This window comes from Onychostoma macrolepis, chromosome 05 (assembly GCF_012432095.1).
Source record: "Onychostoma macrolepis isolate SWU-2019 chromosome 05, ASM1243209v1, whole genome shotgun sequence".
NCBI lineage: Eukaryota > Metazoa > Chordata > Actinopteri > Cypriniformes > Cyprinidae > Onychostoma > Onychostoma macrolepis.
Window position 1 is genome coordinate 1,240,997 of NC_081159.1, and position 27,777 is coordinate 1,268,773.

The 27,777-nt window shown below is 38.0% G+C and overlaps 1 protein-coding gene across 1 annotated transcript in view; it reads right to left on the reverse strand.

Moving 5' to 3' along the window:
- The window catches only part of kat6a (K(lysine) acetyltransferase 6A), a 41,524-nt gene extending 16,415 nt beyond the window's left edge, over positions 1–25,109 (reverse strand). The window contains exons 1-9 of the mRNA XM_058775396.1: positions 24,871–25,109; positions 21,830–23,072; positions 6,916–7,024; positions 5,898–6,013; positions 5,015–5,096; positions 4,712–4,826; positions 3,135–3,490; positions 2,041–2,156; positions 380–495 (exon numbers count right to left, since the gene is read on the reverse strand). Coding sequence (XP_058631379.1) covers positions 380–495; positions 2,041–2,156; positions 3,135–3,490; positions 4,712–4,826; positions 5,015–5,096; positions 5,898–6,013; positions 6,916–7,024; positions 21,830–22,450 — 1,631 coding nt within the window. The 5' untranslated portion in view covers positions 22,451–23,072; positions 24,871–25,109. The remainder of the gene's footprint in view (positions 1–379; positions 496–2,040; positions 2,157–3,134; positions 3,491–4,711; positions 4,827–5,014; positions 5,097–5,897; positions 6,014–6,915; positions 7,025–21,829; positions 23,073–24,870) is intronic.
- Between the last annotated feature and the right edge of the window lie 2,668 nt (positions 25,110–27,777).

The window sequence follows — 27,777 nt, forward strand, 5'->3', positions numbered from 1 at the left end:
ACCAGAAATTATTGTGATATATTTTTAAGCCCCTATCGCCCATCACTACCGATCGGTCTGCGCAGTTCGGTAAGTTCCGTCACGAAATGCACATCATTCAACCCAACCAATCAGGTTGTGAATGTATGACTATGCCTTTAGGTTCGGTATCTTTAGGGTCGCCGTCAAAAAATGCTAGTGAGAACGTTAAACGGACCGGAACCAAATGTATCGTTTTCTTTTGTAGTCTGGACCAAACGAACCGAACTACAAGTGTGAACGCACCCTAAGATGCTGAAGCTGCAATGAACAATATTAATTTAAATGGGAATATATATATTTTTTTTTTATGAAAAAATGTCAAAGTTTGTGGATGATTATGACACATGCTGTTGGTTACCTGCTGTACTCCTGTGGGTATGGAGAAGAGTACCACGTCTGAATTTCATACTTCCCAAACTCTATAACAGATGGGCAGCGCATTTGGGGATCCGGTGGACCAGTCACCCCGACTTTCTATAAGAGATGAAGTACAAAAAATAAGGAGTTAAGACAGATAAAGTGGGTACGTTTAAAATTTAGAGACTATTAGGCCACTATGCCTTTCTTCCCCAGAGCATCCTGCCACGCACAAAAGAAAACAGTCGCTCTCTTTCACACAAGAAATACACCTAGGCTCTGCCTTTTGTTCTAATAATCACAAACAGTTTCTCACAAGCATACAGCGCCACACTCAAGCTTACAGGATTATTATTAGCTCTTATCCGCAGCCCAAGTGGAAATTCAGAGCATCTGCCACTTGCCAGCCTGCTGACACGCAGTGGTGATCGCACACTACTCTGCATCTCACACACATACGCAAAGTGGAGGTGAAACAGCTTGTGCCGAACCGTCGTTCAGAACATGCAATGTTGGTTTTAAAAATATAAATGTTTGTGAATTGTAGCATTTCCACATTCAAGAATAATTACTGCAATCTCTGTGCTGTTAAAGAGGAAACAAACACGCACACAAACGAAACTGAGCAGGTCTTGATATAACAAGTGCTAGCAATTGGATCAATAGAAATAGTTTGTGTATGTGCATGTTCAGTGAATAGCCTACAAGATGTATTTGTTGCAATATTAATATCAGCAATAAAAATATCTTGGTTCTGGTATTGCACATCTCTCTCATTTTTGAATTCATAAAGTTGTATTATTGTTGCCATCGCAAGTTCGGGAATGACTCATATTTCTGTACACATGCAGAATAATAATTTAGGGTGATGCTTAAATGCAGTTGTCGCTCACTACACTTTGCAGTGTGTACATGTCCTAAATGTTATAGAGCCCGCATTCAGTTAATACTGTCAGACTGCAGCATGGTATCTTTCTTTTCTGGCTGCTAAACAAAAGCATGCTGGATCTGTCTGATGCTGTGTGCGAATATGATTGTCTGTCTCTGGGTTAGTGAGTGTTTTTCTTCGACTGATGGCCTCAGGCAGTCAGAGACTGGCTGCTTCTGCTGGGACCTTCAAATCACACACACACACACACACACACACATCAGCCAATCAGTCTACACATGTGCATTTGTGTTTGTGTGTGTATCACTAAGAGAGGCACCAGCTGTCAAGATAATGGAAACTCTCAAATCCCCCACATTACATTCTGCAGAGATAAAGGCCTTCACAGCTTCCAAGTCTTTGCTAATACAGCAAAAGAGAATCAGTGTGTGCAAACAAACAACAGGCACCACTACCATCAAGCATACGGTTTACCGACAAAAATGATTCACTTTGTTTATATTAAAACCCGTCGAAGTTTACACATTAGCATATGCATTTAATTAAATGTTTAACGCTGAATTTTATGTTGCTAATGCATTTATTAAATTTGACTTTTATAACAGTATCATTCTGTTCCGTCTCACACACACACAGCCCATAAAGGAGCATGTTTCTCAGCAAATGAAAAAAGGATTATTTATGAATGAAATTCAGACGGGACATTACACAAAAGCAAATTAATTTGTATTTGTGTGGCAAAATGTAATATGTTTCCCACTCCCGTTCTGTACCTGTAGTGCCAGCTCCTGAATGTGCCTAAAGAGCTCCACGTCTTTCTCAGTTAGGTTTTCGTGTCCTGGCAGTTTGTCTTCGTCCTCCCGCCAGCTGTCTCCACACTCCTGATTGTCTGTGATTCAGAAAAACACCAAGACAGTTAAAACGGCCAAAGAGTGAGTGAGAGCGCAAACATGAAGCTACAGAGCAAAAAGACTAATAAAAGAGACAGCACATTCAGATTTAATTTCTACTTTTCATTTTACATCATGTCCTACCCAGACACAGTGACAAGTTTCCATTTATTCCTTCAAATATCACATGACAGTAAAGCCATTTATAATATTAAAAAAAGGTTACACTTTATTTTAAGGTGTCCCCTTGTTACAGTGTACTTATAGTAAGTACATGTAGTTAATTAATATTAATCAGTACTTAAATGTATATGGGTAGGATTGGTTAGGATTTGGCTTAGGGTTACTTATATGAAGTTATGCATAATTTATTGTTATTATAATAGTAAGTACATGTGTAAGAAGGAGACCTTAAAATAAAGTGTTACCATAAAAGATTTTCTATTTCAAATAAATGCTGTCCTTTTGAACTTTCTATTTATTGAAAAATCCTGAAAAACAAATATCATTATTTTTCACAAAAAATATTAAGCAGCACAACTGTTTTCAGAATTGATAAGAAATATTAAAAGTCGTCAGAATGACTTCTGAAGGATCATAAAAATATTCAGCTTTCCATCACAGGACTAAATTCCAAATATAAATATATATATATATATATATATATATAATTGTAATGTCATAGTATTACAGTTTTTACTGCATTTTGATAAAATAAATGCAGCCTTGGTGAGCATTTAAAAAAACAGTAATGTGCATCACTCAAGTGAAAGTGTTACTTTAGTTTGTAAAGCACAAAAAGAAATACCTTTCACTTTTAATCTCACCACACACACACACACACACACACACACACACACACACACGACAAATGCCCATTTCTCAGTGCCGTTATCTTCCTTATCATGCAAGCGTGGATCACCTAACACAGATGTTGAAAGCGAAATAGTTTAGGTTTAGTTCTTGACCTGTCTCACCTCCTGTCCGGTCATCATGCTCGCCCTTGCGGTTGCTCTTCTTGCGTATACGATATTGCTGGGAATAGTCCACCACTTCAGCGCGGGCTTTCCGTCCGTCTGGGGATGGCGTGAAGAACTTGCTGAGGGCGTCGATCAGACCCTTTGTTTTCTTGTTAAAACGCAGGCCACCATGCGCAGAATCGTCTTCTCTGAGAGAGAACAGCATGCGATCGTCGCCGGGATAGCCTTCGCATGAGGAACTGGAGGAGGAGTGTGGGGAGGAGGAGCCTTGTGAGCATTGGTCAACGCCTCCAGCACCCCGCCTTCTTCTGCCACGCCCACCACCTCGAAGCTTCTTAAAGGGACGGCCCGGTCTGAGGACAAGAGAACTTGTAGTCTTTTGCATATAATTTCAGAGTTCTGCAAATGTGACCCTGGACCAATCAATTTTTTGAAATTGAGATTTATTCATCATCTGAAAGCTGAATAAACGATGCGATCTGGGAAAACCCGTCGGATGTCACGCTGGGACGATTTCAGCAAATTCAAAAAATAGGTTGAAAGTAGGGCTGCACGATAATGGTTAAACTGATAAATCACGATTATTTTGATAAAACATTATAAATCACAATTATTCTATCAAAAGGGTAAATGCAACAACATTTCATGTGTCCTTTAACCAACCTCCACTGACTACATATACACTGACTTCAATACAAAACTCGCTGAAAGCGTGAAATAAAACTACAAGTTACAGTTCTGAACTCTGTCTGGTTATGTATTATAAATCCAGAGTAGTAGAACAGGAGAAGAATTGGAGATGGCCTGCATGCTGTAATCTGTGATGTTTTATGAACAGATATACACTTAAATGTTCAAATGTTTGCAAGTGTTGTGTGTTCCTTGGGGTCATTTTGTATCTTTTACAACATGTACAGTGACTAAAATAATCCTTTTACCACCGTAAAGTGACTTTTACTTGTGATACTTGACTGTTGTGCTTTTATTTTCATTGCCTCTCTTTAAACCAGCTTTTCTCAAAATTCTGTTACTGAAAATCATGGTGGTCAGCCAACTTCAGACAGCCATAACTTTTGTTACGTTCAAGCTAAAAAAAAATAAAAACAGTTTTGGAAATGGCATGAACCCAGCTGGTATCAAAACCTATAATAGGTACAATTTCACCATGTGGTTGATTGCATCATAAATAAGCTTTCCCTTACTGTATGGTTTGCTATGATTGGACATTATTTGTCTGAGATGCAACTATTTGAAAATCTGGAATCTGAGGGTGCAAAAAAATCTAAATATTGAGAAAATCTCCTTTAAAGTTGTCCAAATGACGTTCTTAGCAATGCATATTACTAATCAAAAATGAAGTTTTGATATATTTACAGTAGGAAATTTACAAAATATCTTCATGGAACATGATCTTAATATCCTAATGATTTTTGGCATAAAAGAAAAATGGATAATTTTGAGCCATACAATGTATTGTTGGCTATTGCTACAAATATACCTGTGCTGCTTATGACTGCTTTTGTGCTCCAGGGTCACATATGTGGTTGTAAACAGAATCAAACGGTTTATAATACCTGCCCTTCGGCCGCCCAAGTGGTGCATTATATCGCCGCTTGATTTGTGCTGCTTTTTCATGTAAGAGTTTTCTTCCCTTTTTTCTTGGCCGACAGATCTGACAGATCCACATGCCTGCAGAACAGCAATCAAGAATCCTTACTCATAACTATAATTACAGAGAAAACTAATTCTTGTGTAAATGAATACATTATACAGTTAATATACACAGAACACAATATACAATTAATAGAGTGTGCCTAGAGACAAATGCAATGATTGCACGACGTAGAATAGGCATGCATTTGAGTGTGAACACTCACCTTTTGGCATTCGCATCAGTGGGGGGTCACAACACTCCATGTGGAAACCTCGGTCACAGGAGTCGCAGAACAACATGTTGTCCTGTAAAATACAAACACACACAGACAACACAAGAGTCAAGGACACTAATTATGTATTTTGAACACTAAAGGAGATTGTGACTGCTCTTTTTAGAGTTTTTTTTATTTTTTAAATTGAATAGAAGTGATAAGGATCGCAAGGCTAAAGTTAAGTAATAAATGCATTATTAAAAAAAAAAAAAATGTACAAAACTAAAAATCTGTGGTATCAGGAGACATTATAACATGGTAGTACATCCCCATTGACCCACTATTGTACTACACACTGAAAAGTACATATCTGAAGTGCATAATGTAAGCATATGCACTACCATTCAAATGTCCAGAATGATATTTTTCTAAAGAAATTAATACTTTTATTTAGCAAGGATGCATTAAATTCATCAGAAGTTACAGTTAAGACTTACATTGTTACAAAAAGATTTCCATTTCATATAAATGCTGTTGTTCTGAACTTTCGATTCATTCAATAAATAAATAAATAAATACCACAGTTTCCAATAATATTAGACATTTCAAAAAAGAAGAAATTATATTAGTACGAGACTGGTGTGATCAGCTGTGCCTTCACAGGAAAAAAAAATAATTTTGAAACATTAAAATATAAAACAGTTATTTTAAATTGTAGTTATACTTTACACTATTACTTTTCTAATGCAGCTTTGGTCAGCATAGGAGACTTATTTCAAAAACCAACCCTAAACTTTTAAACGGTAGTGTAAATGAGGACACAGCCTAAATTAACATGATCTGGCAGCAACAATAAGAGAGACCATAGAAGAAAAAAAAAAAAAAAACCTACTGCATTTTTTCCTTGGTCCTGGCAGCTGCTGCAGGTTTTGCACTCGATACACTGCCACCACAGAGCTTTGACCCGTGCTGTGAGCTCTGGAGAGAACTTCAGACAGGATGGGTGCCCTGAGAAAACACAACGAGACAGCCTTAAATAACTAGAATAAAGCCTCATCCCAATGAGAAGACAGTGTAGTCCCACTCTGTAATAAAACAACTTCTCTACTCTTCATTTCCGACATGTTACTTCCAGTGTATCTGCAGAGTTTTTAAAAATCAAAATTAACCTTCACAAATAAAATTAATACTGTATGTCCATTCAGAACAAACCCATAATAACTCATGCATTTCCAATTGCATCACTTAACTAAGCAGATTTTATTCAATACATATGCACTGAAATTGGTTTACGTACCACTGTCAATACATACAAAATTAGAGGGCAAACGATGTCGGATTTTGTTGATTCAACAACACTGAGTTTAAATAAAAGCAAAAAACAGATTATTGTGCCAAAATCTGGAAATCTATTGAATGTAGTAATGTTTTTCATTCCTATAACAGAACGGCCCGAATAGAAGCTACAAGAGATTACACTGCGTTAAATGCCACATACAGTTTATTGTGTAACCAGAATACCAATAACAACCAGAAAGATATTATAATGTGGGACTTTTAATTATAAACAAGCCCAATATGCACTGGGAGTCTTATTTTTAATGTCTCTACTTTACAACTTCCAGCTGCTCATTCGAAAAAAAAAAAGATTAGGACAAAAATATGCACTCTTACATCCATCTACAACATATCATAACATGAAAACCAAGGAAATAGAGTCATAATTCATTAACGGTAGATCATAAGCTTGGCATTAATGTGTGGTATTCACGGTTTGTGAACTACTTTGAGCCAGTAGAATGTGTCAGCATCTTAACTTTAAAGACTTTAGTTGTATCGTTTACTACTTAACGTCTTCTTATATAAATGAATAATGAAAATGTTTGAAGTTCGAATGACCGCTTCCTTACCGCTGTTCCCGCAGTCTGCGCAGGAGATGAGCTCTTCGGGTTTCTTGTCGCGGTTCTGTTCCTTGGTCCCCAAACAGAAACTACAGATGGGTATGGGCTCTGCCACAGGCTGAGAGAGAAAAACAGAGATAAAGAGCAAATAAGAGAGTTATTGGCTAAATAGATCCAAATAATATGGTGAAACAACAGAGGTCTGAATATTGTGTAATTGAGGACAGTTTGGATTAATTAATTGCTCTTTATGAACTGTATTAAGGTCTGCCTCATTCAATTCTGAGCTGAGGACACTACTAATACCTCTTCACAGATTTAGCAAAGCCGGAAGAAAATAGACCAACTTTTAAATTCTGGTCCAGGAAGAAAAAACAAATAAAAATCAGCATGCATTACCAGTCAAAATTTTGGAATAAGATTTTTTTTTTTAATGTTTTTGAACATGTTTTTGTCTCGTACGCTCAACAAGGCTATATTTATTTGCTAGAAAACGCAGTAAAATAAGTAATATTGTGAAATATTATTACAGCTTACAGTCAAATAACTGTTTTCTATTAATACAATTTAAACTGTAATTTATTTCTGTGATCAAAGCTGAATTTTCAGCATCATTACTCCAGTCTTCAGTGTCACATGATCCTTCAGAAATCATTCTAATATGTAAGGCATAATCAACGACTAGCTGTGCATTAAACGATTTGAATGCACGACGCGCAGCGGAGGGTGGTTGCTTCCGCAAAGTACATTCAAATCGTTTAATGCACAGCTAGCCGTTGATTATCTCGTTTATGCCATGGTCATTTGCCAGCATTCACATATTAAAGATGTTAACAATATTTGTGCTGCAATATTTGACCGGAACGATAAAAATGACGGTTATTTTCATCTGTATTACTATTTAACTGTAACTGTATGTTACTATGGTTACCAATGTTTATAGGAAGCGCATTAATATAGAACGTGATTAAACTGACCTGGAACTACCTGTGCAGTTCAACGAATTTAAATCAACACCTGCCAGCCAATCAGAATCCAGTATTCAGACAAGACCATGGCATAAGCTGATTTAATGCTCACTTTTTTTTTTCAAATGATCAATTATTATCAGTCATTTTATCAAATAAATACAGCCTTGAGTATAATCGTCTTTCAAAAACATTAAAAATCTTAATTATTCCAAACTTTTGAGCACAATTTGTAACATTTATGCACTACCGGTCAAAGGTAATACACACCCAAAACACTCAAAAGGTTTTTTAAAAACAAAAAATTTACAACAAAAAGTGCTATCACTCAATGGGAGTTAAGGCGTTTTTAAAGCTCTCTGCTGTCAGTCGATAAGTGGGCATCAAAAAGCCCCCAAAAGATCTTACTGACACAAACCACAGTGGCTCAAAGTTTTGAGGATCAAAGGCTGCAGTGGGCATGATCACAGTGAATGTGTGGGGCTAGAGGTGGGTTTACTGTCAGGGTGTGGGCACAAAAGCATGTGTTGATGCTTATTCTAAGCCACACCATCTGACATTTGCTTCTGGAGCACCATTAATCTTTCAGTGTGTCCAAGAGAGACCCACCCACGACGCAGTATGCATCATACACCACACACACAGTGCACAAACAAACACATGAATGTGAATGCAAGGAGACAGATGTGTGGAAAAGGTGTATAGAGCTATACAGATGTGCAACAGTACAAACAAAGACTGCTACTATGGTTCTGAACATGTGAATATCAATCCAGTAGGCTATCATGGCAGTAACTGTGAAGAAAGATGCAAGGCGTTCTTGACTGGCTGCAGAAAGAATTAAGAAATGGCAGATTTAGGCTGGGACAAAAAAGGTCAGTGCGCATATGAGAGTGTTGTGTGTGTGTGTGTGTGTGTGTGTGTGTGTGTGTGTGTATATAAGAAAGCAGGTCCAGGCAGGGAGGAGAGAGGACAGTGTGATTTATTGGGTTCATTTTCCTCTGACTCAGGTCCACACACATACATACTTCAAGGGTGGGACTCTAAGAAAGAAAACCAAACCCATACACACACACACTTCTCCTAGCCAAAAGACCCGATCAGAACTAGGTTAAACAGAATACTGTTGCATACTTCAACCATTTAATGTCTCTTCTCTATTTATGTTGTGACAGAACTAAGACTTCACATATCAGAGATACAACAAGATATAGAAATCTTACTACCTTTAGCATCTTATCTGATGAACAAAATCAAAATCCTCCAACAGAGAGAATGAGCTAGAAAGATTTTGCACCGTTTACAATCATGAACAAATTTACAACAGATGATTTACCCATGAAAACAAAATGTCACTCAATTTCACAAAATAAAAATAATTCATTTTACTGCAGTACTGGTTCAACATTGTTTTGATTCAACATCTGCTGTTATTGCATTAAGAATGAAAATCATTAGGGGAAAAATAATATTAAGATCTAACCGTTCAGTGTATAACTAACTGACAAACATAATACAATGTGCACAACAGGGTATCAAACTAACACTCACCACCAGCCAAATATAGGTATGTTTTGAGTAGTTGCCAGTAACTTTGCTAATCTACCAGCCACTGCGGTGGGTAACTTGGAATGACATTTGACGAGAAATGCTGTTGCTGTTGATAAGATGCGCTTGAACAAGCACATTTGTTTATATCTTGATAAACAAAAGCCATCAAAGTGCATGTCATATTGAGAGTTTGTTCAGATGTTCAGTGGCGCTCTGCCGCTCATGCAGGAGCACAAAACTCTCGTAGAAACACGTGAAGAGTTTTCACAATCCTCTCATGTCTCAACATAGTTTCCTAGAGTTTAAAACTGTTTAATGTAGACAAACAATCCAAGTTTACTGTCAGTGTCAACAACTAGACTTTACCGTTATTAGTGCAGGAAGACATTCTTATCGTAGGGAGAATTTTTACCGGTATATTGCAAACGATAAGATATTGTCCATCCCTAAACTGGAATATATGATTTTTGGCATGTGTGTGTATGCATGCATGCATGTATGTGTATACACACACACATACATACATACATATATACACACACACACACACATATATATTATCAATTCAATATCACGATGAGTCACATTCTCAGTTTTCAATATTACTGCATATGGCTACATTTTCATAAATTTTAAATCAAATTTATTTTGTGCAAAATTTACTTTTTTTTTAAAATTATATAAGCAGGCTACCTTTTAAAACAATTATTTAAAATAAGTGTTCAAGTATCTGAAAGTTTACAGACAATAGTTATGGGTTTTTCTTTTTTTCCTCAGCATTATTGCTGTTTGATTATTACTGATGAGATCATAGACAGCGGCAGCTTTAACAGGCTGCATTCAGACTAATGCACTGATCTATTTCCATATATCAGATGTTTTGTCCTGCACTGAAAACATAACTGACTGTGTTTACATCAATTTCATATAAAAGTATTCGAAAACGCAAGTGCTTTTAACCGCAGCCGCAATCGAGCTTCAGCACAAACACAAAGCGTACGTGAAAGTCTGTCAGTGCATGAGTTTCGTGCATCTAATAGTACTGCATACTAAACGCCGTAAATGAAAGCATAGCTAAAGTAAGGAAGCACACACTGTCAAGCAATGTGCACGTGTCTCAGTGCAAATTCTGTGCAATGAAGCCCGCCGCGTCTCTAGCGCACACGTGCCATATGCAGGATACTCGGTCTGTAATTATTATTCGAACAATAAAAACACTATTCGAATTTTATTATGTGTTGATTTGCTGGCTGTAAATGCAGAGAATTCATGATAAATCCTAAGCAGTTATAACTAAATGCACTGGGCGGCGCTGTGGAGCGTGTTAACAAGTTGATAGTATTTGAGCACAGAATGTCATCATCTGCCTCACGAAGTTTGGATTTATTTGGATCTAAATGATCTGACAAAATGTAATTACTTCTGAACAAATGAATTAGTGAAACCGATTTATCATAATATCACCACCAATGAGACATGTTTTCAACCAAAATAAAACCTTGCGATATAACGTAACGTTGTTGTAGAACATTGTTGTGTAACGGCTAATCATAAGCTCGTTCTGAAATCGTGACAAAAACTTGATAATTAAAAATAATGTCTCTCTTATTAAACCTCATTTAAATAAACGAATAGGTATTAGTTTTATATGAGCCCAAATATTCGAATGCAAAATTTTTGGAAAATGCCCATCCCTAATATACACATGATATACATATATACATATACACACACATACACACACACACACACACACAACACGGTTCAAAAGTTTGGGGTAAGTACAATTTTATGAAAGAAGCGTCTAACACTCAAGGCTGCATTTTTTTTTAATCAAGAATACAGTAAAATATTACTATAATTGAAAATAATTTTACGTATGTTAATTATTTTTTTTTAACAATGTGATTGATTCCGTGAGTCGTTACTCCAGTCTTCAGTGACACATGATTTGATGCTCAAGAATAATTTATTTTCGTCATTGTTGAAAACTGTTGTGCTGCTTAACATTTTTGTGGAAACTTTTTTCAGGATTCTTTAATGAATAAAAAGTTCAAAAAAACTATCTGAAATGAAATCTTTAAAATTATTAAAAATGACCATTTTCTTTTATAATATTAATGCATGATTGCTGAATAAAAGTATTACTTAAAAAAACTCTTACTGACACCATCTTTCGAAAAGTACTGTTTTTATTTATTATTTTAAGTTTGCACACACACATACACCTGCACAGCATAGGATAGCTTGCGACCTGCATTGGCCTTGATACCACTTGATAATTTTTGTTCAGAACAAGTCACTACAAGTTGAGAAACCCGGGCAGTTTTGCGGACACACCTTGCGTTAATAAAACAACTCTTTCATTCTTCATAAAGACCAGCACAACAACTCAGATGAGATGAGCAAACTATTCACAAGGCAAAATTAAAGCACAGCTGCAAAGTAGCAGACCACCGCAGGAAATCTAAAAATATTTCATGTAGGAGAGAAAAATGATTCTTTACAGAAGCACATCTGACAGGACAAAAGCCGCCCCCTCACACACACACACACACTCGAATACATGCAAGCATGCATCAATCTGCCAGTTTTTCCCATTCTAATGCAGCCTTCAATTTCCACTTAATGTACGCAAAGCTGAGTGCATGTTGTGCGTGGGCAATCAGACACTGGAAACCTGAATGAGTAGACGGGGATACAACAGGAACGGCAGGGGGAGGGAGAACAAAACCTACCGTCCTTGTCTCTGGCTCTGTCAAGGTTCTCATTAACATGTGAAACTCATTTCTGCATTCACCTGACTGTGTAGCCCCCTACCCATCACCCACAAACCCCTGTGCAAGAACCTCCCTGATCAACACAGAGGGAGACATCGGGACACACTAAAAACACACCCAAACACAAACAGGTGAGAGAAAGGAAGCAAAGAAAACAACAATAGATGGCAGAGATGCAGATGCAACAGTACTGTCAGATGACAGGGCAAGACGAGCTCTTACAGTCCCACTGGTTCTGTATACAACCAAAACAACAGTATGTCTTTTGGATGGGAATATGCCTTGACCTTAAAGTGTTTTTACCACCATGCATGGTCCCTTCAACAAAGGTAAACTCGAAATGTTACTTTTTACTAATTATACTGCATATCATTTGTATTGCTATTAACATTTTTAAAATGTACACTATTACAACAATTAACTTTTAAACTAAAAGGGATTTTATAGATGATATTCTGAAGTGAGTTGGTAACCAGATCCCATTAGGGCTGCTCGATTATGACAAAAATCATAATTAAACTTCCCTTGTTTCTTATTAAAGCTAAAGACCTTTTAAAAAGACCTTCTGTGAAGAGCAGTGTGTTATTTTGTCTTTGTCTGTTGTTGTTTGAATAATATTAAGCACACAGTCGGCAGCAGGAATATAGCACGCTGTCACTTTAAGAGCCGCACGGATCCAATTTACTGTTACACACGTATTTTCATTCTCATCTGTTTACATTAATTTATTACATAATCGATGAAGGTTTACGTGAATGAACACTAAGCGCCGCATTTTGACACATTTTTGCGTGCATTTGATCATTTAGGCGCATACATTGAGCTAAAAGATGACTTTACATGTCCGTGATCTGTTCTGTCTCGGAGCGCAAGCCTCCTGAGGAACAGCGCAAGTTCTCTTTTTAAAAACATTAATAAATCTAATCAACTTTAATAACTCAAGCACGTCCCATTCTGCAAAAGTCACGTTACATGATTATACTGATTTACACGTGAAAAAGGGCTTTTATTGAGGAGTGAAACATACATTCACATCTAATGTTAAACTCACTTGACAAGTAACAGTCTCTCAGAGAATGGCTCGTCACCCCACGGAAGAGAGGGGCGGGGTGAGCAGAGCTCATTAGCATTTAAAGGGTTATGCACTGAAACGGGTCGCTGTGAACAGAGCTGTTTTTGACAAGGGTAAAAAGGGTGTCGTTTTACATTACCATTGAGACATTAACCAAAGTATGTTATAGACACTTCACTAAGACCCTAAAGAATCATACCAACTTGTGGAAAATGGGCATCTGATGTCATTTAATTTGCATGCTGTTCTGACAGGTGCATACACCTGAACCATGCACATACTAAAAAGCCTGTCAAACAGCGCCTGATTACTGGACTAAGTTATCTTTTGTGTCTGATTGCACTAATATTGTAAAAAACACACAAGGTTTACATATAAACAGTTAGTTATGTCTAAAGAGAAAGTAAACAGTTGAGAGAAAAATGAATGCGTGCCTGTATATTAGATGCATGCAGGTCTTAAAGTGACAGTAAACTAATACTACTAAACATGCAGCCACTTGTCATAAAAAGGGATACTTCACCAAAAATTAAAAATTCTGTTATTTGTCATTTTTCATTTGTTGTTGTCCCAAACCTGTATTAATTTATTTCTTGTTCTGAACACAAAAAATTATATTTTAAAGAATGTGGGTAACCAAACAGTTGCTGGTCCCCATTGACTTTGATAGACGGAAGCAAAATACTACGGAAGTCATGGCTTTTATGTTCAACAGAAGAAAGAAACTCATTCAGATTTAAAACAATTTGAGAGTGAATAAATGATGAGCTATCCCTTTAAATGTTAATAAAACAACAAAACAGAGAAAAATCACTCACTGCTCTCGTGTGAAGAACTTTCATAGAGTTGCTTCAATAAGAATCAATGAATAATTTATACAGTGAAGTGTTTACAGTGTTTTATTTTTATATTTGTTCATTCCATTTCTTGAATGCTACTGTTAAATACCTGAAAAATAAAGCACTGTTTGTTTTATTTGTATATTATGTATATTTGTAACGTGCATCTTACTCATTTTTTAATAAAGATAAAATAATGATTTTTAGCATTTCCTGCTCTGGCCTAAACATCTGCCAATCCTTTTTATTTAATATTTTGTTTCCTTGTAAGACTTTGTTTTTAAAATAGGGAAATTAGTTTGGCTCAGACAACTTGCAAAATAATAAAACCAACATGACAAAGAATAGGTGAAAAATAGTGAATCGTGATTTTCCTGACAAAAATCGTGATATGATATTTTTGCCATATCGCCCACCCCTAATGGGAACCAAAATGGAAGTCATGCAGGTTTGGAACGACATGAAGTTAAGTAAATAACAGAATTTAAGAGTCAGCAACTGCCCTTTAAAAACATCTTCAGTAGAAATGCACCGAATGTTTGGCAACCGAAATGATTCGGCCGAAAATAGCAGAAAAGCTATAGTTTGAATAAGCGAAAAGACCGAATAAACTGTACCGAACAATGACGTGACACGATCAAATAGAGGCACGCACGCAGTGTGGAAGAATTTGTCCGAGAAAGATGCAAAAATCATTACAAGCACCGACAGCGAAAGACTGTTCAGTACTGCACTGCATGTCTTCGAAGAGAAGAGGAAGGGGTAGCTGATGCTGGTTACTGTATGATGATTAAAGTCGCGAAATGGCCTCAATCAATTAGTAAATAAACTGTAGAGCGTTGTGTTTTCTAATACACGCACGGATTGCATGTATTCAAACAGCGCTGCACGAGCCCGCGGCGCTATCTGCTTGTTAAGCCAGGGACAGGGTTTAAAGTCCAGAGGGCCGAAACAGTGTTACTCATCAGCTGCTCAGTAACATTTTTATGCATTTTTAAAATAAAATATGAAAAGACAGACAATAATAACGATAATAATTACAACAGCTCTATTAATACATTATAACACTCAAATTTGGATATGTAATATTTTCTAATGTTTTAAAATAATTATCTTCTGCTCAACAAGGCTGCATTTATTTGTACAGAAAATAAATAAATAAATAAATAAATTTAAAAATACGTAACCGATTCAAGAAGGGGGTCTCAAAAATGGCCCAAAAAAATATTGTTTCACCAACTTATTAATTTTTGGTTAAATTGTGCTTTGTTGGTATAGTGTCTGCTAGAATGTTTAAAAAAAAATGTTCAGTGTTAAGTAAATATTTTTAAATTGTTTTCTAATTGATTTTTTCTTTGAAAAGCTGGACAAAACAGTAAAAAGTACATTTTGGCTATTTAATTTATGCAATGGTGACAAAAAAAAAAAAAAAAAAAGCGAAAACCCGCCAAGAATGTTCATTTCGGTGCATCCCTCATCTTTAGATAGATATATGTAATGATAGATAGATCGAACAACAACAACAACAACAACAGTATGACAGACGGATAAATTCTTGACAGATTCTTTATTTCATCTATTCCTAAAAGCCCTTTCATGGCAATACAAATAAAACACCTTTCAGATCAGGTGCAACTGACAAAAAGCCTCCTGCTGACTTGAAGCAATGAGAAATGAAGTCCACTGGTTGGTTTATCAAGTCTCAGGGCAGCTTCACAAACAGAAGTGGCAAACAAGCCAAAATCCATTGTTCTACGCTGACCGTTCCTGTTAGACTAACTAAAGTGAGGGATTCCAATTTGGAGGTCATTCTAGTGACACAAACAACATGCAGCTGCAAATACATCTTACAGCAGGGAGTAATGAAGCAGAGAACATGTGTGTGCTAAATCACATTCAACCTTGTAGAGCTCAAATCCATCATAGGACATGACGACCATACCATTCCTGAGGTCATTCAAGGGTCAGCATAAACTGGTACATAAACCAAGGAGCAAAAATTGCGAACTCGTGAAACATTTAGCTTTCCATATTACAAACACAACAAAACCATCAAATACAATCTATACGTTTTATTTTCTCCACGAGACAAAGCAAAGCAACAAAACACAGACAATCATTCAGAACACAAGTGATGTTTAATACACAACATGCAGCTGGATTTTAAACTATTGAGAAAGCAATGTCAGATCATAACCGTGCAATTTGGCTGATAAACAGAAAAGGATACAAAAACCTTGTCAATTTTGAATAACTTGAGTAAATATTGTGCATCTCATTTGCTGTCATTACATCACCTTATATTTATCAGATATTACATAATTTGCCAGACTGCATCAGCATACCATTAAAAATAGCTTTCATACCAATGAAATTTAACTATAGATAGAGAAACAAGGCTATAAAAGCCTGGTTTAGTTACAAGGTAGACAACTATTCTGATGCTCTAATGCCTCAGTGTGCTTAGACCTATACAGAGGGATAATGGTATTGCTAATGGTTATCATTCAAGTCCTGTGAGCCTCTTTACATTCTAGAAGCGTTTCTGGTCAACTCGTGCCACACCAGAGCAGTCAGGACAAAAGGGCCAACACTGATTACCTTACCTACCAACCTTAACAATGACACATAATCAATGTCCGGTGCTGTTTTGTATGCATGTCTCTTGTATTCTCTACAGCTTCACTTTGAAACAAGAATAAGGTGAAAAAGTACACATTTATATGTACTGATGGGTTTGAGGGGTGCAGGTCATTTCAACAATGCTGTCCAGAAGATTGAAGGGAGTGTCCACCTTATTATGCAACACCCAAGTTATTTTCTGTGAATGTTTAAGACTTTGAAGACTTCTGCTGTAAGTAAATAACTACAACAAAGTGCAGTAAACAGTAAAACTATCTGCGTTACAAAAATAGCGTTCATAAGTACGATAATAAAGTAATATGATGGCAAATACTAGCTTGCGATATTAAGCAGCATAACAGACAATTTTAGTACAGTTAAAATAACTGGAAGTGGGTGATGTGTTTAAAATATGGTGGATACAGTATATGGTATTAAAATATGGTGGATACATACAAGTTCTACACATCGTGTTTTGTTTATTAAATATTTCTGGATAATGTGATTATGCTTTCAGGTTCCAATACGAGCGCAGTACACTCAGCTCCAATTTGAAACACTTGAAGTGAAAAACATCTATTTCATCTGGACCTGGAAATGACAACCTTACAATGAAAACCTGGAGTGCAGACTATTTTTTTTATTATATTTCTGGCAACTTAATTGACTAGAATAGTGGATAAGCAACTTACTAGGGATAATTAGGTGGAAAAATGTCCAGGTTTTAACCTTATCACCATTACAGCGGTCTATACTAACATTATGCTGCTGACTATGAACTGAACGTCATCAGGCGGCAAGTTCACATCCAGAGCGTCATCTGAATTTTCACACGTCCCCGGAATGACCGCCCGAGGAACTTTCCTTCAACCCAGGAGCTTTCAGCTGTGAAAGGGCAACACGAGGCTCCCATCCCTCTTACTGCTGACTTTTACACAAAACCCTCTCATCAGGACCAGCCCACTTAATGTCCTATATACACACGCTCTCATAATAACCCCCCAAATGCTATGAGGTTTCCCATCTATACCTCCATGCCCCTTGTTTGACTCCCAGCCCCCCCCTCACTCCCCACAAATGCCCTGACAATGACCCTCTATTAGAGGTAGAACGTGTGAGCGAGTCTGCGATCATGTTTAAATGGAGGAGTGTGTCATTCTTGTGTTGACTACACAGATCTCTCCTCCATATCGGGGTCACAGCCAGTGCTCACCCATTTGTTTTGCTCCCTTCCTCACTGCACTGAAGCAGAACCCTCAATGATCATATACTGGCTGCATGAGTAGAGTCAGCAATATGTGGCTATAAACAGTCAAGCTGGAAACAGTATCACTGACAGTCGCCTATATATATATATATATATATATCAGACAAACACACACCTGCTAGTGAAAAATCACGTGCATTCTTCTAAATTCAAGCGTAAAATCAAAGCCGCGTCACAAACAATTCAATGCCCTCAAATGATAATTCCTGCAATAAAAGTATAACTTCGTGAAGCAAACATGTCCAAAGTGTTTTGTTTGCACTAAATGAATTTTTTGAACCATACAGTGAAGGCTGCGTAAAAAGCAATGATGACACACGCTGCATGTGAATTGCAATACAATGTAAAAACTATCTGGTCTGAACATGAAATCAATTCAGACTGCGATTACATATATTTTGTGGGACTGTCACTTATCACCCAATGCCAATTCTTAAACACATTCTCATCTTATAATGTTCTCTCCGTATAATGCAGCTTCACTGCAGACATGGAGGTACAGCATTCAAATCCTGTTCAAAAATATAGTGACGTGACTATTGTTCTATTCTTTTAATGGACCTCACGGTTCACAATCTTCTTGACCAATGAATTTCAATGACTTTTCCTGTCATGCTTCACTGCTGGACAATGACTTTAAACATTTTGTAGAGATTGACTCGAATATTTAGACATTTTACAGTTTTCAAAAAATTCACAAAAAAAGTAAATGGTCTAGAAATGCCAATTGATGCCATGCATGGCAAAGGCTATAACACAGTTGCTGGCAATACTAACATAGATGACAAAAACATCACAGTTGGGAAGAAAACATAGACCTCTTGGAAAAAGCAAAGCAGCAGGAGGAAGAAAGACAATCAAACTTTAAATTAAGCACAATCGAAAGTGTTAAAATGCTCCATGTTATAAATGTAAAATTGCATCAACAACTAGGCCCAACATTTTCCTGAAATGCTTGATTTACAATAAATGTAAAATCCTGTGCATCCTAAAAAAAAACTAAAGACACGTCATCACAATAGTGATCTAATCTAAAACAAGCCATTGGCAAATTCTAAGCCTTTTCTTCTACTGCAGACGCCTGGAGTTGTCATGTGACTTCAGGCCACTTGTGGAAGCCTTGATTCCTGAGCCAGACACAACACACTTGGAGAACCTTTGGTTGCACGTAACGACTTCAACATCACGTTCCCAAATCAAAACACAGACATGAACAGCCGCAAACCGAGCTCAAATTTAGCATGGCATCATTCTGACAGCCAACACCCTGCAGTGCACATCATGGATGTGACCCATATCAGATGTGATAGGAGGGGTGGGTGGGTGTGAATGCGTGTGTGTTTAGCCTCTGGGGAGCATAAGGCAGAGCTGCTATTTATCAGGTTACAAAAAAGTGGGTGTGTATTGTGCTGCTCTTGCCGCCTGTATGTCTGCAGTTCAGCCTCTATCTCTCTCTCTCTCTTCATCCCTCGCTCCGTCTCATGCAGGATGGTATGGAGTATATCAGTCGGAGCATGTGTGGCTCTTTTCTTCCACCACTACACACTTCCAGTTCACCTCTCCTATATGCTCTAACACATAAGCCGTTGTTTTTTCTTACATTTCCAAACATAAAAACGAACACATGCCCTCTCATTCAGTCACACGTTGTCTCTTTCTCTGTCTCTCCCCACCAACAGCGGCACATCTTGCAGCTGGCAGCCTCGGCAGGGAACAAAAGTCACGTGACCGCTCATTCTTGACCATCTCTGCCATGTTTTCTTTTAGACCACCTCACTTAAACAAAGCATTTCATTAGGGCTGGGCGGCATATCGAGTTTGTACGATCGAGTTTAAGCGATATGGTAAGAGGCAGTAGTACAGTAGTTTGACACGAGCGCATCTGAAAAATGGAGTGAGCATGAGACTTGCTTTATATTAAGGGCTTTAAAATTACTCGTAAGATATAGTTAACACGTAGCCTATAGTTTAAAGCTGCTCGGGCCGTGAGATGCTCTGACAGACTAACGTGCCACTGACAGAGACGCTGCTGGTGCTGTTTAATGCATCTGCTGTTTTCCTTACATTTCACAGGTATATTTTCCATCTGTAAATGTTAGAGAGTCATGGAAATATTTCCATTTTGCTGTCAGGAGTGCATGAGCCTTCTTCGTGTGATTCTCTGCTAAACTTCACAGACTTCAGGGAACGAGCGACGCAGCGCGCATGCGCGCCAAACAGAGAGCGCAATAGAATAAGAGCACAATAATTGTGTCATATGTAGAATTTTAAACTTATAAGTGTATTTTATGATGGCAGATAGCAGTAATGAGGTAATCAATATATAATGCAATTAATCTGTGCTCTTGTGATTATTTACTTTAATCTTTAGTTTAGTGAATTGAACTTCTGCTTTAAAAAGCATTATTTTTGTTTTTAGACTGTAATGTTACAATGTTAGAATGTAATGTGCTTTTAGCCCCTTTTTTGCACATAATGGACAGCATAGACCATACTTTCACTATATTTGTTTGTATTGCCTTTAATATTAACATCGTTTCATTGGACAACATTGGGCAGGATGTTTAAATTAATAAAATAAATATTTTAATCCAAATAGAAAATACAGAGATATCTCTCATATATTTCAGCCAAAAAAAAACAAAAACAAGATTTTTTTTTTTTTGGCCATATCGCCCAGCCCTACATTTCAAACTAACAACTGAAGTACTCTGAGACTCACAACATGAAACCTTGGAAATCTATAAACCCAATTCGGTGTTTGCAAACAGTGATGACGTTTTTTGTGGGCAGAGCCTATCTGGTGGCAGAAAATGAGAGTTTTGAAGTAGCAGTCTACGGAAGCCATGGAATACAAGTTTGAGTTTATATTTCAAAATTCTGACTTTATTCTCACAATTTCAAGATTATATTTCAAAATTCTGACTTTATTCTCACAATTTCGAGATTATATCTCACAATTCTGATAAGGAAAAACAGCTCGCCATTCTCTCTTTTCCCCTCGGCTCAGAATCATGAGTTTATATCCCTGACTTCTGGCTTTTTTCCTCAGAATTGGCAAACTTGCTATTGTTGAGTTAAACTGAGTTATAAAGTCCGAACTAGGAGATATAAACTTGCATTTGCGAGAAAAATCTGAATTGTGAGATAAAAAAGGTACATGTAAAATGTTAATGGCAATAGATTTAAATAGTATTTCATGCTGTAACTGTAGGACTAATACAATATGTCCCCTATGAACTGCATATGTGAATATATTACGTAGACTTCTTAAATCAAATTTATGCTTTAAAAGTAGAGTAATCATAGCAGTTTTCATCCATAGCCTGTCCGTTTAAATGTCTGCGTTTAGCTTCAAGTGGCGTCTTTGACAACAATATTCTACAAAAATGATTTGCATTCCAATTCTGACATCAAAAGGCACAAAATTATATATTTTTTCCTTACTCCACGGATTTTACCCGTTTATCTCCACTTGTTACCAGTGTTTTTCTACCGCCACAATGCACGCAGCTGCAAGTGAAGTAACTGTGACGTCTACTCCAAATTGGTCTATATTAGGAAGCCATCTGAACACGTTCAGGCCTAAAAGTATATATATATATATATCAGAAATTTAACATGCACTTTGACCTGCTTTCAATTATTTCTGGACGTTTAGCGAGTCTCATAAAGCTGTTTGCTTACTCAAATCATGTCACAGGTGAGAGCCACTATTTGAAACAGAAGTGAAATATGTAAATACTGGTCATCAGACAGAGAAACTGAAAGTGTGCTTTGCACAAAACTTCCACCAAACAATGGAAAGCGCTTCATCGACTCACCCGATCTTGTTCATGAGGCAGCAGACGAACCGGAGGCAGAGAATCCAGAGACACGCAGCCCGTCCCGTCGTTATGAGAACTCCTGCTTACCAACTGGAAGAGCGGCCCTTGTTTTATCACCCGTCCATGAGAAACGGCCCGCTTCAGAGACAGTCGGAGCTGCTGGTGGAAAAGGCCCGGCCCCATAGAGCCGCTGCCAGACAGATAACCTGCAACATCAGCCTGGCACTTCAGAAAGCGTTCGATGCTCTTCAGGGACGATCCGCCGGGTTCGTGAAGCCCCTCTAGAGAGCGCTTGATGAGTTTGTTCCAGTCCAGACCGGGTTTTTTACTAGAGCTGGATGAGCTGGAACTGCCTCCCGCCCGAGGTTTTGTGAACCCCAAGCGTCCAGGGTTATCGGGGTCCTTGTAGGAGTTGAGCCCCTTATTGGACACCTTGAGTACGGAGCCATCTTTAACGCTGAGCTCAAGGTGCTCCAGGACCGTCTTGCGGTCAAGCCCATGGGACATTGACACAGCATTGCAGATGCGCTCTTCGGACGGCCGCTGCTTTTGCTTTTTTACCTTCTTGATGGCTTCCAAGATCCAGGTGGTGTACAAGGGGTTGGCCAGCTTCACCATGGCTGCTGTAATACTGCTGGGCCAAGGCCCAACACACTCTCACAACCGTTAGGAAGCACCCAGTGGCCTCAGCCCTGGCGCTGCCTCGTCGTTGTCCTCCTCCTCCTCTCTCTTCGTCCAGGAGGCTATCCTTTGTCCCGGGGAGGTGTAGTAAGTCTCTCTGTGCCTGAGCAGGAGCTGTTAGAGAGGGAGCCGATCACCATAGCATAGGCTCCCTAAATCCCCCCCCCCCAACCTAGAACAGATCCCTCAAACCCAGTGACCCTTCCTTCTGAAGGGCTGCCACACCAAAGCAAAGAGGTGAGGTATGCAACAGACAGCAACTACTCCAAGAGAAAGTAGAGTTGCAAGAGCCTTGGGTGTCCTCTTATCCGTCCGTCTCAAAAGCAGTCAAGTAGAATCCTCGATTCTGACGATTAGTGTTATCCGTTTAGATGGAGCATCTTTGTAAAGAATTGTAGCAGCACTTTTGTAGACTTTCTTTTAAGGAAATGCAAGTGTGAAAATACTGTCTGGCTCGAACCTGTTGGAACAAGCCGTCCAGAACAGATCCCTCACTCCAAAAAGCAACGCAGGCTGACCATCATCCAACAGAGTAGTATTCTTCAGAAGCTCCTGCAACCTGCACGAAAAACATGAAAGGATCAGACTCTGGAAAATACACAAGACACATTGCAACAGACAACATTTTTGAACACTCATCTATATTAATCATCTAGCCATAGAAAGGGCAGAAAACAGTTCTACAGAAGCACATAGGCCTTGCTAAAGAAGGGCACAATGACAGCGAACTACAACTCCACGCTGCATTTAAAGAAAAGTTTGGGCCCCACATGATATTAGGAGTCTTTTACTACTATGCATTTAATAATTGTTATGTACAATGTTCTGCAAAACACTTTTACTACTATTGAGGTGGGATACGGTTAAGGTTAGGCACAGGTTACGTTGTATTGTTAGGTTTAAAGGTGAGTCAACTGTAGCTGTAGATATAATTTCAGAAATTAATTACAGCATACAGATAATTTTAAATGCAAGTACAGTAAGACATTGCATAATCACAATACATGCATCAACTAAGTCCTGCATTCAAATACAATCAGTTAAAATTCAGTTTAAACAAGTTAAAGCCATTATCAGCAGCAATGCATTTTTATTTTACTGTCCTTCTATTTGCATTTACTTATTGCATCATTTGATGTTACTACTATAGCAAACTTGAAACCAAACATAACCCTAACACCGTAATTAATATGCGCAATTACACTGTAACAAGAACATTTAAAGTGCAACCCAATAATCTAAACAAAAACAAAGAGAGCTGCCTTGTGAACAGTTGTAAACACACTGAAATGCACTATTTCCAGTGAAGGCACACAAAAGGGCTATATTAAAAATGTGTCTAAAACTCAAAGTGCCTGAAACAAAGTTATATGAATCGGAGAAAACAGAATCAGTGGTTCTTTTACGTACACAGCAATCTAAAGGTTATTATGCAATGTCTTATTATAACTTCAAACAAAAGTTTAGCAGTTTCACAACACTATGACAAGTGGCCACCTGTAAATTCTCTGTAAATTAGGTGCTAAAAACACATGTCAAACTGCAGAAAGGAAAGCACTAAATGTCAACACATGGCTAATAGTAAACAACACAGCTTGAACGCTGAAAAAAATCCAAATGTAAACAGTATTACACACAGCAGCTTAATAGTGGCCAAACGTGTGAAAATATACTTTAGTGTCGAATTACTGAAGCATATTTTTCCATTCCAAACGATGTAAACTTTTAAGTAAGTACCGAAGCCAGTGCACTAGGCGGATGTTGTTAGCTTCAAAACACAAGCAACGTGCAGCTGAGAATAAGGACAACGTTCCCTCCGTTCCCTTCAGAGCCTGAGATTTCACATCATAACGACTGGAAAACGGCTTTTTCTAGACCTTTCCATTCTTATTTTCCGTTAAGAAACCTCGCGGCCTAACTGAACACACAATGCCAGTGGCTACCGCGGTTAGCGCGCGCCTCAGCCGTTAAAAAAGATCGCCAAGATTCCTTCCTTCCCTCGCTCTGCCTCAATCTGTGCCGCGAAGAAGCGCTTGATAAAAAAACACACACACACAAAAAAATCCTCACACTAGATTGCTTCTCCGCGCTTCCTCCACCATTTTTCTCCTCCACTTCCTTCCCCGCTTACTGTAAACCAAGTCTGCGGTGGCGGAGGAGACGAGGCCCGTGAGGGAAGTAGTTAGGCCTCGGTTAACGTTAGCTTCTCCCCACCCTCCCCCTTCATCTCCGCGTAACGTTCCCCCCCTTTCCCTCTACCTTCTCCCGCTTCTTCCCTGAAAGACAGAACCACGAGTCCATTCGGACTCACTAACCGAGAGCATTTTAATCGCTACACGTAATTGCGTGGTACTCACCGGGATTTTGGGTCGAGTGGACGAGGAGAAGGTGCCAGAACGCGTTCGAAACACAGACAACAACAAGCCCAAAAATACAGCCAGAGAGCAGTGGCTCCAGAGCTGACGCCATCTTTGAGTGAAACAGGAGCTTTGCGCGTGGGGGAGGGGGGAAACAGTCCGCGCGAGGGAGCGTCTGCAAAGTGCGAATCCGAATCGGAGATGGGATAAGAAAGGGACTGCAGCGGGAGGAGAGAAGAAAGAGAGGCGGGGGGATACGGCTGCACACATCTGAAGGGCGAATGTCCGTTGCTTCTGCGTGAAATGGAAGAAAGGGACAGATGGTAAAGCGAAGGAAAAAAAAAAAAAAAGAAAAGGCGATGTGGCGCGCTTAGGGAGCGTCTGAATTTTGCAGTCGCGCCTTGAAGGCGGCGAGAGAAATCAAAGCGATGGAGTGTGGTTTTAATGTTAGAGGGTATTTAAAGATCAAAGACGGCCCCTCCACACCTCCCGTCGGGCTTCTGCGTAGCCATTCTGCTTCTGTTTCCAAGAGGAATCATAATGCAATGAAAAATGCATAAGCGCTCGTGACAAAGCAAATGTTTTTATTTTGGGTTGCTACGTAAACAATGCCTGCGAGAGTCACTAGCTACTAGAGAGGTTTATGTAAATTTCCCGCAGTGCCGTATGAAGCAGGGATGACAGGTGACCCACGCCAGAGATGTTTTCAATTTAACACCCACTCGGGAAATGTGAATCTGTTGCGATAGTGCCATCAGAAGTCATTAATAGAATATTTATGATATGATGTAGTTGCGTTGTAATTACTGTAATGTTTGAGCAGCGTGAATATATTAATATTATGAACGCATAATTACTATTCGGGGCATGCTCTAGACCATTTTTAAATCTTAAGAGAGGAAAACTTTAATATGAATTAGTTACGACTATTTTAATAATTTCAGAATAGCTTCATTGCGATTATGTAATAGCCTAAACGTGCTTTTATTATTTGCCATATCTGTATTATTAAACAATTCATATCAAAGCCACTTGTTTGGTGTTTAAAATATAAACTTAATATAAAATAAGTCTGACATTCACGCCTCCCTCAAATGTATTTTCTAAAATGTAAAACATTCAGTTAATTGTTGACATACATTGATACATCACCTGTAACTGTAGTGCTGACTGTAAATAGCTTGTGTGAATGAGCATGGCAGAAACCGGTATTATATGTGACCCTGGAGCACAAAACCAGTCTTAAGTGTCAATTTTTCAAAATTGAGATTTATACATCATCTGAAAGCTGCATAAATAAGCTTTCCGTTAATGTATGGTTTGTTAGGATCGGGCAATATTTGGCTGAGATACAACTATTTGAAAATCTGGAATCTGAGGGTGCAAAAAAATCTAAATATTGAGAAAATCACCTTTAAAGTTGACCAAATGAAGTTCTTAGCAATGCATATTACTAATCAAAAATTAAGTTTTTATATATTTACGGTAGGAAATTTACAAAATATCTTCATGGAGCATGATCTTTACTTAATATCCTAATGATTTTTGGAGAAAAATTGATAATTTTGACACATGCAATGTATTGTTGGCTATTGCTACAAATATACCCCAGCGACTTAAGACTGGTTTTGTGCTCCAGGGTCACATATGCTATGAGAAGTCAAAACATGTAAATGAAGCCAAAATTAAGCCTAGAAAATAGCGATCAGTGCATTTGCCATTAACTCACATCGTCAGCACAGTGGACCAATGCATGTTCATATCATATGTTTGCATGTATTATTTCCTGAAATGCACCCCGCAGCTTTGTGGCTCACTGGTGTCAAGGACTCGAAAGATATCCAGACAGCCAGCTTTAAATGTGTATACTTTATACATCTTTACAAACAGCAGTCAGGAAGTTATGAATGTTGCAGTCGTTCCTGTCTTTTTAAGGACAGCTGTCAGATGCAGAGGTAGCTGGCAGGTGTGTTGTTTTAAGAACAGGAACTACTATAAGGGAACTGAATTCAGAATTTTAAATCAGGTTTTGGTCGAGGCTTGTGTATTTATAAATCAAGCTTTTTGGCTCACCTGTTGGATGAAGTTGTAGATCACATTTAAGCTATTTGTGACAATTTATTAGTCTTTCGAAAGAGATTAAACGATTACACTTTGACCTTTTACATTTTGATGCATTTGGCATTAAGTTATGCATTAAGTGACTTACATTGCATACATTTTTTATTTCAGATTTCAGCTTTTGCTTTCCTCGGGAACTGAGACCCTGACCTTGGCTTTAACGCCATGCTCAACTGTTACTGTTAGTATCATCTAGACATTTTATTGAAACGGTCAAGGAGACAGATTTGCCCACTTTGCCCTCCAGTTTCTCATATGTAGGGGAGTAGATAGCTATGCTTTCTATTTATTAACTTTAAGGTGCACACGATGAAAATGAGGAAGAGACCTGACAGGCTTTGTGAGATCTGAGTCTCAGTCTTCAGCATACTTCTCAAATAATACCACTTATTTCAATTAACCGCAGTTATGAAGAGACATCATGCACACAATTACTTTGTACAACATATACTCCTTTTTGAACAATATGATGTCACTGATATATTATAAATATAAACTAATTTCACATAAAACCACTATGATGCTTTGACAAGCACATAGTATATTCTCCTTTCATCTTAAACACTTGCAGTAAAAAAAATAAATAGATAAAACTTGATTATATTCATGTTTCATTTGTGCCAACATGACTCAGCCAAAGCACCAGATTGAAGATTAATTTTTTTTTTTTTTTTTTTTTTTCAAGCCTTAGTATTTGTTAACTTACTTTGGTTTCTTGCTTGGCTTTATGTTTAAAGTGTTCTCTGCACTGTAAAAAAAAAACTTGTTTACTGGGCGAGTGATGTA